Source organism: Triturus cristatus, chromosome 4_1 (assembly GCF_964204655.1).
Source record: "Triturus cristatus chromosome 4_1, aTriCri1.1, whole genome shotgun sequence".
Taxonomy (NCBI): domain Eukaryota; kingdom Metazoa; phylum Chordata; class Amphibia; order Caudata; family Salamandridae; genus Triturus; species Triturus cristatus.
Window position 1 is genome coordinate 986315444 of NC_140585.1, and position 17841 is coordinate 986333284.

General features: G+C 41.0%; 1 protein-coding gene across 1 annotated transcript in view; it reads left to right on the forward strand.

Annotated features, from left to right (window-relative positions):
• LOC146855952 (solute carrier family 23 member 1-like) overlaps positions 1–17841 on the forward strand; it is a 1135305-nt gene that overhangs the window by 793798 nt on the left and 323666 nt on the right. Inside the window, exon 11 of the mRNA XM_085653904.1 lies at positions 4576–4732. Within this exon, the coding sequence (XP_085510030.1) occupies positions 4576–4732 (157 nt within the window). The remainder of the gene's footprint in view (positions 1–4575; positions 4733–17841) is intronic.

Below are 17841 nucleotides of genomic sequence, written 5' to 3' on the forward strand. Positions count from 1 at the left end.
CGGATCCGGCCTCTCCGCTTGCGAGCAGTCCCCCTCAGAGGCGTACCACACGTCAGCTCTACAGCCCCGGGCGTCTCTCCAGGCCCGCGAGCTCACTCCTGGGGCGTCGGATCTTTGCCTCAGCACCCTTCACTCCCGGAGGGGGAGGGGAGCCCTTTCTTCCATGGCGCCCTGCAGATGCAGGCAGCACCCCTAGGTACCTCGCTCCACTCAGGCAGACTCAGACGAGGCATGAGGGGGCAGCTTACCTTGCCGGCTCTTGTCACCCACAGCTCCGCCGGTGCAGCCTCGATCTCTCAGGTGTGCTCTCCGCCCCCTCAACTGCTCCGCGGCGCCATTTTGAGTCCCACACTCGGCCGCAGATCAGGCCAAGAGATTGGCCACTTCAGCTCCTCTTGAGGGTTTATTTTCACTGACTCCCACTCCAGGGGTCATCCAGGGCTCGACTGCAGGTGCATGCAAAATTCTCCTGGACCGCGGGACACCGGAATCACTGTCGGATCAAGCTTTCAGCCGGAGCTTGGCGAAAGCACGTCTCACTCGGCCATGTTGCTGGCCACGCCCCCCCCCCTTGAAGTACATTCTTGAAACAAAATAAAAGGAACTAGTGAGTGACATTCATTGTGAGAAAGTAAAAATGTATTAAGTACAATCTATTGCCCACTGTGTTTGCACAAACATTTTTGTTGATTACCCATTTTCAGAACTGTTGTGCATGTTTACATTTTGTTCAACAATCTGCGAAATTTTGCTTGGATGCTGACTTTGCACTGAAAATGTGTTTACTTAACAGGTGCTGACATTTGAGTCTGAAAATGTTTATGTAGTGCGAACTCGACAAAAAGGTATTGGGGCACCAGTTACATAGCACAAGCCCACATACATTTTTTTGTTTTATAAGCATGGGTAGATTACCTCATGTGCCCGGAATCACAGGATGTTGATAGGGCACCAAGATTCAAACCTGATTGCTCTGCTCCAAAGTCTGCAGCTCTAGCCGTTACCCCACATATCTTTGCCCTGGAGGGCTTGTTGTTTTCTTATAGTGAGGCTCCTCGTCGGGAATTTCTCAATTTCAAAGCGGAAGCTTTGTCATTTAATTTTAAAGACACTTGCTCCTCCTTTGCATCTCGCCTGATTACTTGTTCACTCGCGCAATAAACACACTCCATGCTGTTGTTGAAGCGTAAAAAGCCATTTATTAGGACAGGGCTGTATAAAACAATAATTAACCATAAACATCAATCAACCATAACAATCCCCAACATCAAGCTTTCATTCACTCAATCCCTTCCACATTGCTCCAAATCACTCTTCCCATTCCACTCTGTGACCCCTTTAAATTCTCCATCTGCTTCTACACTTATCTTCGAACATCCTGTCCTGTATCTCCTGCCATCTCACTCATGCATCCCACACCCCCATCATTCACCCTTCCCCCCCAAGAGGTGGGTGTGCCCGTCAGTGATTCCAGCACCCCTCCAAAGTACTGCCCACCAACCCTACAACCTGTCCTAAACTGGCTTGGTCCAACCTACCCGTCAAATCAACCCCAAAATCTGCAGGGTGGGCGGGTGGTCCACTTAACTTTTAAACGCACCCGCTTAACTTTTAAACGACCCTCCCCGGCCTCGATGCATTTACTGTAATCCCACCCTTTCGCAATGAGTCACAGGGTGGGGTCAGTGATGTTTGGTTATAACACCTGACCCCGCCCACCCTGTGATTTACTTAGGAAAGGGTGGTTTTATAAAGTGTGTTGTTCAATGAAGACGGCTGGGTGATTCATTTGTTCAAGTTCTTGTTTATTTGCAGAAAAGGTTAGTTCAGTATAAGCGCCCCATCGGTATGTTCCTTCTTAAATCCAAACAGCTCCAACTGTCCCGTACCACTCGAATCACGCATTCCTCACCCCGTCACAGAATCCCCACGAGCTCAACACACGTAGCCGAACACATTCACACAATGGCTTGCAAGCCAAGATGTAACACATCTCCCTCTTTTAAAACAATACTAAAATGCACAACTATTTACACTATAAACAAAACTAACTAATGACACGAATGAAAGAAACATAAAAAAAAATATAAAGCTAACCTGATATAGATAGCTTTTGTTGCAATGACCAAACTGCACAGACTAAAAACATATTGCTTTCAATACCTACTAAACATGACATCAACATAGTCAAGAACACATATAATCTTTTTGCCACCGTGGTTTATGAATGATTCGTCCAGATAATCTCCTATGACCTGTTTGATGTGCAACAAATGACTTATCCTCAACCTTATCATTAGTGGGAACCAAATTGGGAGTACCCTGCTTTGGAGAATGAACACTGTCCTCCCTATTAGTCCATACATTAGATTCAAGCTCATTACATAACGTCACCTTCCTGAGATTCCACCATCTTCCATCACTTAACTTAACACAATTTCCTCTAGCTTCCAAAACTTCTTTGGGTTTAGACCATCTGGACATTCCCGTTCTGGGCAGTCCCTCAAGAGAAGTCCTCACCCAAACTCCTACTCTGATAGATCTCATTTGCCCTTTAATTTTACTGTTATGTCTCAAAGCATATTTGTATTGATAATCTTCAACTCTTTGCCTTATAGTTTCCTTAGGAACTTCCCTCACACTTTTCTTATGCATCCAAGCAGGAGTGATTTTGCTGCATGCTAACCTTCCTTTGAGAAGGCTGAAAGGAGTCTCCCTAGTGGCTGAATGAGGAGTGTTGCGGTAGTTCCACAACATTCTCTTAACCGATACCCTGCAATCCTCTCCCCCTGTTTCAGCCAACTGTATACACTCCTTCAATACCCTGTTAAATCTTTCTACCATCCCGTTAATCCTAGGGTTGTACACTGCAGTAGTAATATGTTTGATTCCATGAACCTTCATATATTCTTGAAATTCATTGGCTAGAAATTGTGGACCATTATCTGTAGTAATGCTTTCCGGATAACCCTCTCTGTGAAAAATTTCCTCGCAAAAACTCATGACATTAGATGCCTTAATTTCCCTAACAAAAGCAACTTCAGGCCATTTGCTATAATAATCCATCAATACCAAAGCAAATTTACCCGTTATATAGCCTGTGCTGAACGGACCACAAATGTCCATTGCTAGCTTTTGCCACGATTTATCCGGAAATACTGTAGGTGCAATAGTGGTGTCTTGTGATATGTGGGATTTGTCACTACACATGCAAGCTACACAATTCCTTACAAATCTGTCAATGTCCTTATCAATTCCAGGCCACCAAAAATCACATCTTGCCCTCTTTTTCATGCTGGACATACCAGGGTGTCCTTCATGTAAAAGTTCCAACAATCTATGGCGCAAACTCTCAGGCACCACCAATTTATCAGTTCTTCTTACTATGCCCGTTGACGATTCTACAAATAATTCCGACCAAACCATTTTATAATTAGGTAACTCCATGTTGTCCAAACCCTGATGGTTATAACTCTTACCTAAACATGATACAATTCGTTGTAAAACCAGGTCTGTTAAGGTTGCCTGCTGCCATTCTTCTAAACTGATTGCACCATTGCACACTTCCTCAACTGAAGCTATTAAATAATCATCATCTAGGTCCATAAAAGGAAAATCCTCCTCGGAAACCAATGGAAGAGGTAACCGTGATAAGCAATCCGCATTGACATTTTAAGGCCAGGTACATATACTGCTTGAAAGTCATATTCTTGAAGTTTGTACAACCACTTTGCAATCCTGGGAGTGGCCTTCCCTGCTCCTTTGGTCGTGCATATATCTATTAAGGGCTTGTGATCAGTCCTTAATTCAAATTGATTGCCCCAAACATATGCTCTGAAATGGTTTATGCCCCAAAAACACGCAAGGGCTTCTTTTTCAATTACAGAGTAAGTTGCTTCCGCACCTTAGAGAGGCAGTGGTGATTGACAAGCAGCCAAAGGTGTTTCCAGGCCGTTGCTGAAAACGCTCAGGTTGCCTTAAAAAGTATGGCTTACGTGCATCATATGGGGGTGGATCCCGAAGACCCCTGATCGCGGAAGGCCTGGGCTGGTGTAAGGTAAGCCCGTCGGCCTCTACGATGGTTGGCACATGCACTCTGGCGCACGTCTGTGCAAAGTGCCTGGTTACTGCCTGACCCTCACTAAGCAATGATTGGAGCGTGACAGCAAGACAAAGGAAAAACAGTTGAGTTAACTTTGCAATACGAAGTGTATTGCAATTTATTGATAATAACAAATGAGGATCCGGATGGTACATAATAAATTACATGAAGGCTTTATGTGCCATCCGGAGTGACATTTATGATAATTAAGCCAGGAAACTTGGAAGGGAGCAGGCCACGCACCCAAAAGCCTCACATTGAAACATGTATGTCTTATAAAATTCAATTTGAAAAGAACAATTGCCTAGTAAAATCAATAATGAAAATTCAGAATAGAGCAAATAATTATTATGATACATTTCAGAGTTTTAAGAGTGTTAGAGAAATACATTTCGAAACGGCTGATCTATAATACCATATTTTTCAGCGCTGCATTTATACTCATTGAACTAATGTTTCTATCCCTTGACAAGGTGCTGCTGGGTATGTGTGTCTCGTGGCTAATCTGCTATCTTCTTACGCACTTTAATGCCTTCCCCGCCAACCCTGCGGAATATGGATATGCTGCTCGGACTGATATTAACCTTGACGCAATATCAAATGCACCCTGGTTTCATATTCCATATCCTGGTAAGCTGAATTATTTATATGCACATCTATACTTGCACTACGGTTCCATAATGCAGATTATGATGTTTCAAGGCAACCTCTTCATGAATGAGCAGTGTTGTATGAAATATGAAAAAAAAAATGTATTCAATTCTGTTTTTTTAGATGAATTTGCAACCTCCATTTTCAGAATTGCATTGCATACCAAATCCTCTTATCTTTTGCATGCACGTGGCCTCTAAATGGCAACAAAGACATTATTTAAAAATGTACGTTTATATTAAAAAGTCGATGTTTTTAAACATATCTTTAAAATTTGTGAGCACAGCAAAAGAATATCGTTTCTACCCACCAAAGTCCTACCATATGTATTATTTGCCTTGTTTCGGTATTTTTCAAAGGGCAATATTATTCTTAGCCATCTCGTTTGAAATGGTCTCTTTGTTAAGTCAGGGGAAGCCAGTGACATCAGTATTAAAATAAAGGACATGGGGTAGATTTATCAATATTTGACGCAGCTCAGAAAGACAGCTTGCGTCACTCCATCAAATGGAGAGGGCGGGAATGTGCTATGTTTACCAAGGTCTGACACATTCCTGCTCCCTTCCTGCACTGGCTCACTATGTGCTACCGAGTGCCAATGCAGGTACCCTTACGCCATAGTGCAAGGGTGAGTGTGTTGATGGCAGGATTGTTTTTGTGCAGGATGGTTTCCTTTTCTTAGAGGCATTTTCCTCCTTCTATGTGTGCTGCAGAATGCAGAATAGAAAAAGTAAACAACGAGGAGAAATACAAATATTTCTCCTTGATGCGCCTCTATCAGGAAGGCGTACAATTTTGACGCATTCCCTGGTTTTACTAATCTAGGTAAATCTCAGAATGAACCACAGAGCATGGGTGGACATTTAGGAATATTCATGCTCCACTCTTGTAACACTGTCCCGGAGCAGGTAACACAAGGCAGCGACCATGCTAGGTGGCTTTGCATGGCTTGGTAAATCTTTCTTCAGGACTGAACTACCCTGAAGTCACCTTGTGTGACGCAAGGGCAACGCTAACCTTTGATAAATCTGGGCCCCAGATGCTTTACACTGAGTATGCATTACTTTTATAACATGAAAATGACACAAAGATCTATGCTGGAATTTACTATTCAATGTAAATCAGGATTTTTGTTGGATAGCTTCCCAAAGTAATGCAACGGGTAATGCAAAGTTGCAATATGTGCTGTTTTCTTTTTACTTAGCACCAAAGTGTGCATTGCATGCATGGTACATGGGCGATCCATGCAAAACCCCATGAGTTTTGATGAAAATCTCTATCCAGGGCCGGCTTTAGGGCGGTGTGACCAGTGCAGCCGCACTGGGCAGAGACATGGAAAGGGCACCAACCTCGGGGGGGGGGGAAGGGGCACTGTGCTTGGCAATAACTGACGATTTAAAAGCACCTGCTGCAGAGTTCCTTGTGCTTCCAGCTTTCAGACAGCAATAAAAGTGTCAAGGTAACTCCTGTGATTAATGTTCCTACTAGGGAGAGAGATTAGAGCGTTTTCTAGAGGCAGTTTTGATTTGCCATGAAGTAGCGCAGAGGGTTAATGTGCCTGGTGCAAAGAACAGATCTGTATTTTATGTGGATAGCTGAATGGATTTGTAAAGCCAGCCTTATCCAGCTCTTTAAAACAAATGAAATATTTGTGAAAGAGGGGCTATGGAGAGATGAGGGGCACTTTTGCTGGGTGGTAGTGAGGGAATCAGAGGAGGATGTTGTGGCGGCGCCAAGATAGATTGTTGCACCAGGCGCCACCAGCGCTAAAGTCAGCCCTGTCTCTACCATAGACATTCGCAGACAGGTTTTGTGCTAAAATCTCATAGCGAGGAGAAACTATTAGTTTCTGCTTGTTTTTATTTAACAAAGAGTAGTGATTTACCTCTTTAATGGGTGAACCAGAATGCACTGATCTTTAGTGCATTTCATAAGAGAGAAAGAGATATACATCTTGCGGCTGATTTGCACAATGTGCAAACAGAAGCCTAGGATCATTCTGGGTTCCCTTGCTTAACTTAACTGGGTGATCCAATCAATTACTTGACTTCATTGTGCCAATTTGTCCTTGATGCCGACTTTTGGGTGCGCCTTGAACTACATCACTTCATGATGTGCACTATAACCACACCTGTCTTGTGTATGGGTTACAAGACTATGCTGTTGCTGCCTCTAGAAAAATAATATATGTCATATATATGGGGCATACGACAAATGACTTGTATCTTGGTCCATTAATGCCATTGTTGTCAGGGCAGAGGTGTCAGGCAATTCTTCAACATTTCTGAGATCAGGTTTTGAATTATGTATCCTAAAGTAGCATTTAGTTTAATATCATCTGTCATAAATAATATATCATTAAATCTCATCCCATTTTATATAGATTTTCTATCATTAACTCCACAGGAGCAATATTTTTGCAAATTATATTTAGGACATGCTATTTATGTCAGAGGATGTTCTATCTCATTCTGGTACTACAACATGTATAACGTTATAGATGTGCACTTTTTTAATTTGGAACACTATAAGTCATATTTTTGCAATTTCAACAAGACATTTTTTGCACAATTTGTATGTCAAATATTTTGATGTCTCATCTCATGCTTTGACTTTGGCGCTCTGCTAATTTTCTGGCCCACCCAACTCGCAAAAAACAAAGAAATAATTCACAAACGTACCTGATCTCACAATGTGGTGGGCATTTCGCTCATGACTGCACAATGGGAAACAAACTTTACCATGCAGCCTTTCCCATGAGAGGCCTTTGCCCCACAGTTTTTAACACGCATGTGTCTTCACTGCACATGCCTTTACCACACATGCGTTTAACATTCATGTCTTTACTATGCATATTGGTCAGCATTGGTAAGTATATTTAAGTTGTTTTAAAAACTTTAGAAATACTTAATTAGATTTATTTTAAGTATATTTAATATTTAATAAAAGTTAAATTATAGGTTGTTGTGATGGGATGTAAGGGATTTTGAGATTTGAAGTTGCTAATGGAATTCATACTTCGTTTTTGTTTTTAAAAAAGTGTTGGGTATTAATTTGCAATTCAAAGAAATCGAAATATTGTTTTAACAAAAAAAAAAAAAATGTAATGTAAGAGCAATACGCTTTTGGAATGGGATTTAGGGGATGCAGAGGTATTGGGTGGGGAAGTGTACTAATATTCAGACATCAATTATTAATACTTGAGTATTAATGTTTGATTGTAAAAAATTATTAAAGCTCTGGTTAAATGAACTCAAGGATTAGAATAAACGTTTTAGGGATGGGATGCAAGGGATATAGGGGTATTGGGTGGAGATGTCCATTGATACGTAGGTATTAATTTGCATTACTTGGGTATTATTTTTTGTTTAAAGCAATATTTAAAAAAAATAACCATTAAATACATTTAATTTCAAAATATCTAAAAGTTACAATATTAATAAGTATAATTATAAACACACAATAAGGTGCACCAAATAGTGTCTATAAGCAAAAAATACAAATACAAAAGGAAGGGTTTCAATTTTCTGTACAAATCTTTTTATTCTGTGCGCTGTTTCTAAGGTTCTTATGAAGGTGACACTCAAACAGCCAACGTGTTTTGTCCAACATACAGGACTTTTTCAAGGCAAGGTGTAAAAAGAACAATGTCACAATTAGTGGTATCGGTCTATATATCTGTTCCCAGTTCCAAACAGGTTTCAGTTCGCAAGAGTTACATCAAACGTGTCTTATAAATAATTTACTGGCAAAGTAGAACAGAGTGTAAGATTTATAGTACTACTATATCACCCAATCGCCTATTGCATATATTTCCAATTTTAGGAAAAAGTGAGTTATGGATTAGACCCCAAAAGAGGCACCAGAATAAGTACCTGAGGTTCCAGCATAACAGTCGAATACCTGTCAAAGATCGGCAAGAACGATCGTGCTTGTCAATCTTTGGCAAGTATTCAACCGTTACACCGATGCCTCGGATACTTATTCTGGTGCCTCTTTTAAACGATCCTTTTTGCGATCTTCTGCAAGTATTCGACCATTACGCCAGCGCCTAGTGTACTTATCCTGGTGCCTCTTTTGAGGTATAATCGATACCCCCTTTTTTCCTCAAATTGAAAATCTCTGCAATAGCTGAATGGCTGATGTAGTAAAACTATAAATTTTACACTCTGTTCTACTTTGCGAATAAATTATTCATAGGACACGTTTGATGTGATGCATTCAGACATTTCCCTACGTTTAATTGGACACTTAAGGAATTAGGGTCTCTGTTAAAGATTGGTCCAGTCTCATTTCCTGTAAATGTTGTTTCTTTTTTAGAGTTTCCAGGGAATGATTCAGGTTGGAGTGTTTTTCCCAATTGGACTATTAAAGGAGTCTTTTTGAGTAATAAATTCTGATTGAATAATTGATGCATAGAAGTCAGCCACACAATCAGGAGGCACAAAACATCAAGCAGTTGACTTTTAAAGTGTGAATTGTAATTTTAGTGTTTGACAAGTAATCCTCAGTTAGAATTTCTTTGTTTTTCTCCAATATACCGGGGGAAAGTGAAAACAATAATTGAATGTGGGTATATTGATGAAGTAAACCAATAGTGTTATTCAAAATCAATTATTATTTTCCTAGGGCTTTTTTAATATTTTTTGACTTGACAACTGTTCAAGTCATATCTTTATTCGTCCATTTACAGTAAAAATGAAATAAATACAATTTAGACAATAGGTTACAGAAAATTGAATGACAGTAAAATCACATCAGAAAAGCAACCTGTTCCAACAGCTAACAGCTGATTTTAAAATCTGGCCTACATTTACACAAACCTCTACAGAGGGAAGCATGAGTAAGTATAACAAGGCAGGCCTGCAGGCACCAAAGCCCATCTCTTTAATGTTGGGAAAAGAGATCTCCTGGAAAAAGTCAAATGATACTTTAAGAAAACATAAAATGAAGCAAGGTTTGTGAAGAAAATTCAACACAGGGACAAAGACAAATAGATTCCATAATAAATTGTCCCTAAGGGAAACCCAGCTGCCACCTAATTTAGCCAGTTCTAAACTCTGCCAGGAGGAGTGTACGTCCCTAAGTATTATTGACAAGCTCGAAGTATGGCTCAAGACCTGACGTATTCTGCACCAAAATATAGTTTTTAACATGTGGTTTTAAAAGTTCACCCTTCTCCCATTCACCCCATCTAGATTTCATAAAAGTATGGGTAGCTGAAGTCTTGTCTCTAGCAGTTAAACTATTGGAAGCAGAAGAAAAGTATGCTCTGCCCAAACTCTCAGTAGTACTTTAATGTACTGAAGCCATGGAATGGTATTGCGAAAGTCACAAGCAAGACAATCCTTTATAATATCATTGTTCAGCACTGCAGATTTATTGCACCATATGGCAATCAGTGTTAAGAGAGGTGCAAGTTTACTAATAGCCTCTCTGAGGCCTATGCCCAATTCTTTGTGCATAGAGTAACCAGAGGAGCTCGGAGGCAGACCCAAAATTTAACAACAAGCATGATTTTCTTTAACTTGTAGTGAAATAATGCTACAGTGCCACCAAATTCCTACCCCGAAAGTTATTATTGGTAGGCACTTGTATTTAGAGATTTCTAAAAGTGGGATAATTGGCTTTTTTCCTCTATTTGATGCCAGAAAGAATAACAAGCCCAGGACATGAGTGAAGCTCTCTTTTCAAGTAAACAAAAAGGGACCCTTAAGTACTGTTAGTGTGAAAGATTATACCCAGATCTGGGAAAGAAGGGATCCTCTCTAATTGTTTACCCTTAGTAGTAAAACAATTGGACTTAAGAGTTTTGGGTCAGAAGGCCATAGTAAACATTTAGTAAAGTTTGTCTGTAGGTTTAATGGCTCCATGAACTGAATACAAAACCATAGCATCTGCTTTAGGCCCCTGAGGGTTCTGGTTTAAGCACTGTGCCAAACGCATATAGGAGGACCGTCATGGATCAATGGTTAGCCATGAGTATGCCCTGTACATCCTCCAACAAGTCAGCCTAAAGACCATTTGCATAAAATAAAGTAGGGACTAGGACGTATCTGTTAAAAGTCAAAATAATCTGTCCATTCACCTTTGGATTAAAACTGCACAGAGGCTGACAGATCAAAATGTAGTGCTCACAAAAAGTTTCACCAGCCCAGAATCAATACCATAATCACTCAAATTTGTCCACAGCTTGAACCGATTGATGCTATTAAATGCTAAAGTAAGGTCCATGAAGGCCATATAAAAAGAGAAGCGTTTCACCACAGTGTATTTAGAGATAAGTAAATAAAGATTCAAACATTGTTCAAGGGTCCCAAGCCTGCCCTGAAACTGTACAAAATCCCTGAAATTAAATTGTTCTCAGAGGGCCAGTGTTGGAGCATCTCCAGCAAAATCCTGTCCAGAATTTTTAACGGTTGAATCCAAAAGAGAGATTGGACAATAGCATCAGGGGTCACTTCGATTCCTTTTTTCAAAAACAAGGACTATCATTGCAGATCTCCATGACTTAGAGATCTCAGACGTACAAGTTGCATTTATGGCATTAGTTAGTAAGGGTGCCCAAATCTCAATATTGTGTTTATATCAATATATTGAGACCCTATCAGGACTCTGTGACTGACTACTGGGGGGATTTCACTTTTTTAACTACCAAGACTACTGAAACTAAAATGTGCATTTCCAACTTTTTAAATACATTGCACCATACACTCTGGGCTGTCCAGGGCCTAACCTAGGGGTGACTTATATGTACTAATATTGAAGGTCTAGCCCTTGAAAAAGTTTTTTTTGCCAGGTGGAAATGGAAGTTTAAAACCTGCACACACTTGGTGCAATAACAGACCTGAGGCATGTTTAAAGTGTTACGTAAGTGGGTGGTACAATCAGTGCTGTAAGCTCACCAGTAGCCTTTAATTTACAGGTCCTGGGCACAAGTCGTGCCACTTTACTAGGGACTTACAAATAATTTAAAGATGCCAATTGGGTATAAGCCAATTCCACCATGTTTTTAGGAGAGAGCACAAACCTTTTAGCACTGGTTAGCAGTAGTAAAGTGTGGAGAGTCTTAAAGCCAGCAAAAACCAAGTGATCAAAACAGGAGCATGGAAGGTTAAAGGGCATGGAAAATCCATCCCAAGGATGCCCTGTCTGGCAGAAACCTTCACCAGGTGAGCATTTTCCCATACTAGCCTGTGATCATTGTTTTTTGATGGATCTTTTAACTTCTTGTAGTATGCTCTCTACCTGTACTATTCTACTGCTATCTTCAAGCAAGAATAAAGACCAGGATTTCTTCCAGTAGTTCTTGTTTCCTGTCTTACCTACCCACTACACTTCTCTTACTTGAAAATGCTTACGCCCTGCAGGAACAGTTAATACGGTCTGAAGGGGGTTATGGTTGGTAAACGTTTTCAGTGTGACAGGTGCCTCAGCTACATTGTTAGCCCTGTCCCTGGAGGCAAATATGAAATCAACAGCCATACAAAAAACCTTTGCCAAAAAAGGTGGGTGCCTTAGGGAACGAAGGGGCCACAAAGTCCATAACATTGCATAGATCATGTGCCAGCAGCAATTTGTACTATTTTGTGCCTCTAGCATCTGTGACAGATGGCTCATCTCCTTGTTCCTCAGGCTAAAGGGATTAGGTACAGATAACAAACAAGGGGTCCCAAATTAGCATTAAAGTCTCCCCAATCAATACATTAAAGGATTGACCAGCAATAAAATGCTTATTACTCAATTCACCAATGCATTCAAATGTTGCATTCAAATTCAGGTTAACACCTGTTGCAAAATCATCATTATAGACATAAATAAATATAACGATAAAACTTCTGGACTCACAGTAGACAAAGGGGACATGATTGCAGGTTTACTGAAATATATATATATAAAAGATATCTTGACTTTGTGCCCAAGTCTCTTGTATGCACACTACAGCAAACTGTTGGATTATTTTAACCAGGCCTCAATGCTCAATTTAGAGCACACCCCCGCAATGTTCCAGCTGACTAATTTAAGGTCATGAATACATTTGGAACTCTCTCCTCCAAAATGAAAATGATCCCTTCACTCACATATTTCAAGACAGAAGTCAAACTTATATTTCTAACCAAGGGACATATGTATCAAAATCCGTTACTGCGATTCTCAAATAGCGATTTTTTGAGAATCGCTATTTGAGAATCGCAAAACGGGATGTATTTAGAAATTCGCAAATATTTTGCGATTTCTTGTTATTCGTTAATTGCGTTAAACAAATCGCGAAATCGCAATTAAGGAATACCTTCCCATTCATTCATATGGGCCAGGAGGCCCATAGGAATGAATGAGAAGTCATTCTCAATTTGCGATTCGCAATTAGAGAATCGCAAATTAAGAATAATTTCAAGGGTGCAAGTGTGTCATAAGGACACCCTGATGCACCCCTGAAATGAGCATGTGTGTGCACCACATGGCACTTTAAAAAAAATGCCAAAAAGTGAATTTTTAAAAGAATTTGCAAATTACCACCAACTTGAAGTTGGTGGTAATTTGCGATTTCTTAAGGAGAAATCGCACAACTTGGTTGCTTGTTACATAGCATTTAAGGAATCGCATTTTGCACAAAATTAGCGATTCCTTAATAATGCGATACGAAAATGGCTCATACATCGCGTTTTGCGATTTTGTATTCGCAAACGCTGTTTTTTTGCGAATCGCAGTGTTTGCGAATACAAAATCGTTTGATACATATGCCCCCAAGTTTCTATATTAGGTTTCATAATTCTACCTTTTTGAGCAAACTTTTCTCTTTAATGTATGCATACAGACCATGTTTGACTGATATATATGTTTGTACCTTGATTTGCTTGTAAAGTGCTCTGTTACCCACGAGGGTCACGTTCGTGCTGTATAAAACTTTTCAAATGAATAAATACATGATAGCTTGTGACTTTCAGTAGGTGTGTGGGCATTACCATGCTCCCCTAGTTGGTCTAAGCCCACAAGGTCACATGGCTTAAATCTTAACTATCAACCATTGTCAGAGAGGCCAGTAGGCAAGGCAAAATGATTGGAGGTGGGCACACAGGCTATATGTTTGTCGGAGAACGATAGACCACTCAGATGGTGTGCACAGGAAAAAAACAAGGGACCTTACGAGCCAGGTTCAAATGTTTGTAAAAGGAGCCCAGAGGTAACAAAGATGATAGCCCAAATTTGGCTGATTTCAGCAATCCATCAGCCAGATATGGCATCCTAAAATTAACAATAACTCTGAAATAACTTAGGCAATAGGCCAACCCATGATGATCTCATTAGAATGTTGCTATATTTCAAAGTGTTATTCTTAACATTTTGTGCTATCAAATGACAGACTATATATTTTAGTTGTTCTGATCGAAGGGCTAATGGGAGTAAATCCATCAAAACGATAACATGCAACCGGCCGAAGATCAACATCCAGGGCTACCTCACAGGAGGACCCCTCCTCATTACCTTCTCCTCTCTGCAAGGCTTGCTCCTCACCTAGTTTGATCGTAGTCTCCCTGTAAGGACAGTAAGAACATAGGCACCCCCTACTATCTGGAACCCGGAAAGATACTAGACTGAGCATGGGGTCCGGCCCTCTTGGTATGTACAGAAACACTTTGGTAGCCAGACATCTTATCCAGAACCTTATCCACTAGTTTTGCAAGCAGAGAGTCCATGGCCCCCAAGCAATCATATAGGGTTGTATGATTGATATTCAATAGAGATTGCAGTTTGTACAATAGGAGATCGGCAAGCACATTTGCATCAAAATGTTGCAATAGCTGAGCTGCTTCTTTGGGCTCTCGGCCGAGTCTCATAATCTTTCTGCTATGTACTTTCAGTTGTTTCTTTGAGTGCTTGGCTGCTGGACCCACAATAGACATAGGAGACATAGGTGATCTATCAGATGAGTGGGGGCTACCAGACACCAGTTGTTAGAAATTGGGTTGTTGGTTGACTGGGGTATGAGCTTTAGACAAGCAGCAACCACAATCCTAGTCAGGGTAAGAAGCCTCAAAACTCTACATTAACTTGTGCTCACCCTCTCATAGCTGGGCTAAGAGCAGTCAGGCTTAAGTTTTAATCAATGTGTAAAGTATTTGTGCAACATTTCAAGAAGTAAAACAGTGAAAACACAACACAAACAGATTCCCCTCCAGGTTCGAAAAATAGTTCTTAATTTATTGAATAAAACAAGACCAAAACAACAAAAATCCAATAAGTAAAATTTGAGATATTGAATAAATATTTTTGGGTAAAAGTAGCACCTAGAAGCAAAAAGCGCTATTCAGGATATCTGGTCACGCCAAACTGGGTCAAAGCCAAAAGTGAGACCCACTGAACAAAAGTTCCTTAGTCATGGGAGTGTCGGCATCGAGGATGTGAGATACAGTTGAGGTGATGCGTCAATGCCAGTCCATGTAGTGGCAACAATGCGCTAGTCCTGATCTGAGCAGCAGCGGCAATACGTCAGCTCCAACGAGCGGTGAGCTGTGATGCGGAGGCTTCAGCGTCATCGTGGAGGCTGCCGTCGACTGAGATGCGAGGACCTTGGAAGTGAATAACTCAGTGGTGGTTCAGAAGGCTACGCATCGAGTCCGATCCATGCAGCAGTGGTGCTGCTTCAGTGACAATCCACGCAGCAGAGGCAATGCTCCAGTTCCGATTCAAAAAGCAGAGACGATGTGTTGGTTCTGATTCACTTAGCGGCAGTGATGCAGTGGTTCGACAGCAGATTCATCCGTTTAATTGGAACAAGCACCTTAGGCCCACATCCAAAGGTCTAGGACTGGAGGGGTACCACTTGGCAGGGCAGTCTCACAGAGGGCAGAGTCCAGGTGCAGAACCAGGGTGGTTTGAAGTTTTTTATGTCCCTGAGACTTCAGATCAGGTGGCCAGCCAGTTAGCCCTTGGAGTCACTTTGGGTTCAAGTGATGCAGGTCCAGTCCCTCTCACCCAGGCAGAGGATCAGCAGGCAGCAGGGCAGCACAGCAAGGCAGGAGTCCAGCAGATTGGAAGTCTCTTCAGCAGCACAGCACTCCTTCTTCCTGGCAGTCTTCACAGGTCCAGATGTGTATTGAAGTGGTGGTGGAAGAGGTCCAGTACTTATACCCAGTTGTGCCTTTGATGTGGGGAGACATCAAACACATACCTTGATGTGTAAATGGGTCCTCCCTTCCTGCCCTGGCTCCAGATTCACTATAAGGGGGTATGCAGCACTTTGTGTGGGAAAAGGACTCAGACTATTCTGCTGTAAGTGATGGTGAGTCCAGCTCCTTCCTCTCATCCAGCAAGGATGGCCCACCAAGTCACATCTAAGTTAAATATTGCTGAATTTAGACATTTTATAATATTAAAAAATGTTTTTAAAAAACAAGCTGATAGTGCATTGTTAGGTAATTAATTAATTTCTAATGAGGTGTTACATGGAGCCAATCATGAAGGATGAACCATTTTCTTTCTGGCGTAAAAAAACAAACACAATAAGCTTGACATTCCACAGCAAATATCAACAGATTGCAGTGATTGTAGGAAGAGATAAGCAGGGCGGCATTGTGTAATGTTTTTAAAAAGGGTAGGTAATAACGGTTTCTCCAATTACGATACAATTTACAGAATAGTACAACATGCAATGTGCTCTGTGCCATCGTGCTATCACAAGTACAATTTCCTAAATTTATTGTCCAATTATTCATTTCAGTAAAGCTAATTAAAAGATGGAACGTATAAATTCTAAAATGAATCAGGTCAAATCGGTGTCTGAAATTTGATATGATTTTCAAATATGGTTGCATTTCATAAGTAGTTAAGATAAGTTGGTTTTTCATCACGGAGGGATTTGAAATTTCAGTGGTCAGTCTCAAATTCTCTAGGTGCATAATACATTTCTTTTTCAATGTTGCTCTGCTAATGATTTCAAGGGATTCGGGGTTTAAAAAAATGTCTGGGTGCCCCAAGTCACGACAAAAACGCTGGAATTACATCTACCACGACATACGTGTTAATAGGCTTGATTTAAGACACTCCTCAATGATCAAACAATTTGAAACTGTATGTTCAGATGAGCAGACTTTGTGACACATTAAAAGGGGTTTATCGTTATTTGGCATGTTAAAAACAAGACCCCCAACTCAGCGTCACAGACGTACGTGGACGCACCCTTGGGGAAAGCAAGCAAATTCCTCAAAAACTAATTTGCTACCATTTGTAAAGCTGTGCATCTGGAATAGCCCAAGAACCCCATCTCATACAGTGCCACGCTAATACATTTGACCTTGTAAATCATGATCATCTCTGAGGGGGAATTCCTGCCCAACCGTCTAGCAAGATTTTGTAGAGTCATGCATGCTTTTTTGAATAACAGAGCCCTGAGAGAGATAGCATGATTCCATGTACCTTTCCTGTCACATGATACCTAGGTACGAAAAACTGTTTGTAAAAATAATGTTGGTATTCTTGATTCTTAAGTCCCTGCAAGTGGCTGTTCTCCTGCCGCACTTCATTACAAATGTTTTTGATTGATTAACTTACAGGTGATGACCTTGCATGAACTCGACAAACTTTTTGAGTAGAGTGGTAGACCGAGGGGACAGCGGGCAATAAGAATGGCAACATCAGCGTAGATGAGGGCCGGAATAGGGTGGTGTCCCACTTGTAGAAGGTCTTTGGAATGTGAGGTCCTCACCACCCCACCATTGTTCATGTAAAATGAAAAGAGGAATGGTGCCAGCACACAGCCCTGCCTTACCCTTCTCTCCACGTTGAATGGCTGTGTGCATTCTCCGTGGATGCCATATCTAACCCTGACTTTGGAACCTGACTACAGTTCTCTCAGGAAGCTGATAATCCAAGTCTCCACCACCATATCAGATATGATTGTCCATAGCTTAGAGTGGTTGACGCAGTCAAAGGCCAAGGACAGGTCGACAATTGTCAGAAATATGTCCCCCCTTGATCTTAGTTTATTTACCAACTAGCATACTTAAAATAAGACCCTGCTCTGTAACCCGATCCCAGTGCGCAATCCATAATGTAGGTCTGTCAGGATGTCATTTGTTTCTCCCCACTCT